The 1,929-nt window shown below is 68.0% G+C and overlaps 2 protein-coding genes across 2 annotated transcripts in view; both read right to left on the bottom strand.

Annotated features, from left to right (window-relative positions):
• IQCC (IQ motif containing C) overlaps positions 1-730 on the bottom strand; it is a 3,291-nt gene extending 2,561 nt beyond the window's left edge. Inside the window, exon 1 of the mRNA XM_014946506.1 lies at positions 128-730. Coding sequence (XP_014801992.1) covers positions 128-202 — 75 coding nt within the window. The 5' untranslated portion in view covers positions 203-730. The remainder of the gene's footprint in view (positions 1-127) is intronic.
• A 616-nt stretch (positions 731-1,346) lies between these two features.
• The window catches only part of CCDC28B (coiled-coil domain containing 28B), a 21,484-nt gene continuing 20,901 nt past the window's right edge, over positions 1,347-1,929 (bottom strand). The window contains exons 4-5 of the mRNA XM_014946436.1: positions 1,731-1,904; positions 1,347-1,621 (exon numbers count right to left, since the gene is read on the bottom strand). Coding sequence (XP_014801922.1) covers positions 1,442-1,621; positions 1,731-1,904 — 354 coding nt within the window. The 3' untranslated portion in view covers positions 1,347-1,441. The remainder of the gene's footprint in view (positions 1,622-1,730; positions 1,905-1,929) is intronic.

The following is a 1,929-nucleotide window of genomic DNA, read 5'->3' as shown; positions in this document are numbered from 1 at the left end:
CCCCCCGCCATGTTCCCCCACAGACCTCTCCCGCCCATGTTTCCCCACGGGGGGACCCCCGAGACCCCACCACCTCCTTCCATAGGCCCCACCCCGCCCAAGCCCCCCGTTCCGGACAGGCCCCCACCTGCAGGCGGGTGACAGCACGGAGCAGCTGCCGCCACCCCTCCGCCTCCGCCTGCGGCCCCAGCGCCGCCGCCATGGCCGGGACAACGGGAGGGGGCGCCGCCTGATGACGTCATCCGGCCGCGCCGCCAGGGCCCGTCCCGCCCCCCCGTCACGGAGGGTCCCACCAAAATGGCGGCGGTGGGTTGAGGGCGGGGGACGACGACAGGACCCGGCGGCCCCGCTCTGTGTGACCGCTGTCGCCTCTCTCGGCCCTTCCGCGGGGAGGATGGCCCCGCTGTGGGGTTCCCGGGGGTGGGGGGTCCTGGTGGGGGGTCCTGGTGGCGGCCCCCCTTTCCCTCTCCCCAGCCGGGCCGCGCGCGGGGTCAGGGTCCGGCTGCCGCGTCCTCGGGGTCGGGGCTCTCGGCCAGGTGCAGCTTCTGTCTGAGCGCGGGTCAAGGGAAAGTGCTGTCCCCCTGCCACCGTCAGTGTCACCTCTGTCACCACCAACTGCCGTCATGGCCACCTCCACCACCAGCCACCACAATCACTGCCACCTCCATCACCGCCACCTCCACTGCCACCACCAGCAGCACCCCCTCCATCACCATCAACCACTACCATCACCACCACCTCCATCACCACCACCTCTACCACCACTACCACCTCCATCACCACCACCTCTACCACCACTACCACCTCTGTCACCACCATCAGCCGCCTCCATCACTGCCACCCCCAGCACCACCTGCCATCACCACCACCTCCATCACCCCCCCCTCTACCACCCCTCCCACCTCCCTCACCACCACCTCTACCACCACTACCACCTCTGTCACCACCATCAGCCGCCTCCATCACTGCCACCCCCAGCACCACCTGCCATCACCACCACCTCCATCACCCCCCCCTCTACCACCCCTCCCACCTCCCTCACCACCACCTCTACCACCACTACCACCTCTGTCACCACCATCAGCCGCCTCCATCACTGCCACCCCCAGCACCACCTGCCATCACCACCACCTCCATCACCCCCCCCTCTACCACCCCTCCCACCTCCCTCACCACCACCTCTACCACCACTACCACCTCTGTCACCACCATCAGCCGCCTCCATCACTGCCACCCCCAGCACCACCTGCCATCACCACCACCTCCATCACCCCCCCCTCTACCACCCCTCCCACCTCCCTCACCACCACCTCTACCACCACTACCACCTCTGTCACCACCATCAGCCGCCTCCATCACTGCCACCCCCAGCACCACCTGCCATCACCACCACCTCCACTGCCACCGCCATCACCAGCCGCCACCAGCACCACCACCTCCATCACTGCCAACTGCCACCAGTGTTGCCACCTCCATCATCACCACCTCTACCACCACCATCTCCGTCACCACAATCGCCGCCATCGCCTTCCATCACTACTGTCACCGCCGTGGCTGCCACCGTCACTGCCGCCACCGTCACCCCCAGCCCAGGATACATGGAGCTGCTGAGCTCCTCCAGCTGCAGGAGGCAAATGACAAGGTTGAGGCACCATCATGGAGGCCAGGGCTAGGGGGGATGCTGGCCATGACAGCGGGGCCAAGCAGGGGACGAGGGAGGTGACACTCACGTGTCCCAGCAGCTGGTCCAGGTTCCGGTCGGCCGCCGCTTTCTTCTGCTCCTCGGGGAGCTCCTCCACGCAGCCGTCGAGGCCGAAGTGCAGCCGCGCCAGCTTCTCCTGCATCTCCCGCACGTGCTCCAGCTGCTCGAAGGAGCACTCCTTCCCTGCGCCCGTGGCTGGGAGCCGTCACAGCCCGCCAGCCCCGGCC

The sequence above is a fragment of the Calidris pugnax genome, unplaced genomic scaffold (assembly GCF_001431845.1).
Source record: "Calidris pugnax isolate Ruff unplaced genomic scaffold, ASM143184v1 scaffold113, whole genome shotgun sequence".
Classification (NCBI taxonomy): Eukaryota; Metazoa; Chordata; class Aves; order Charadriiformes; family Scolopacidae; genus Calidris; species Calidris pugnax.
Note: the sequence above shows the minus strand (reverse complement) of the source record. Positions and strands in the feature narration are given on the sequence as shown.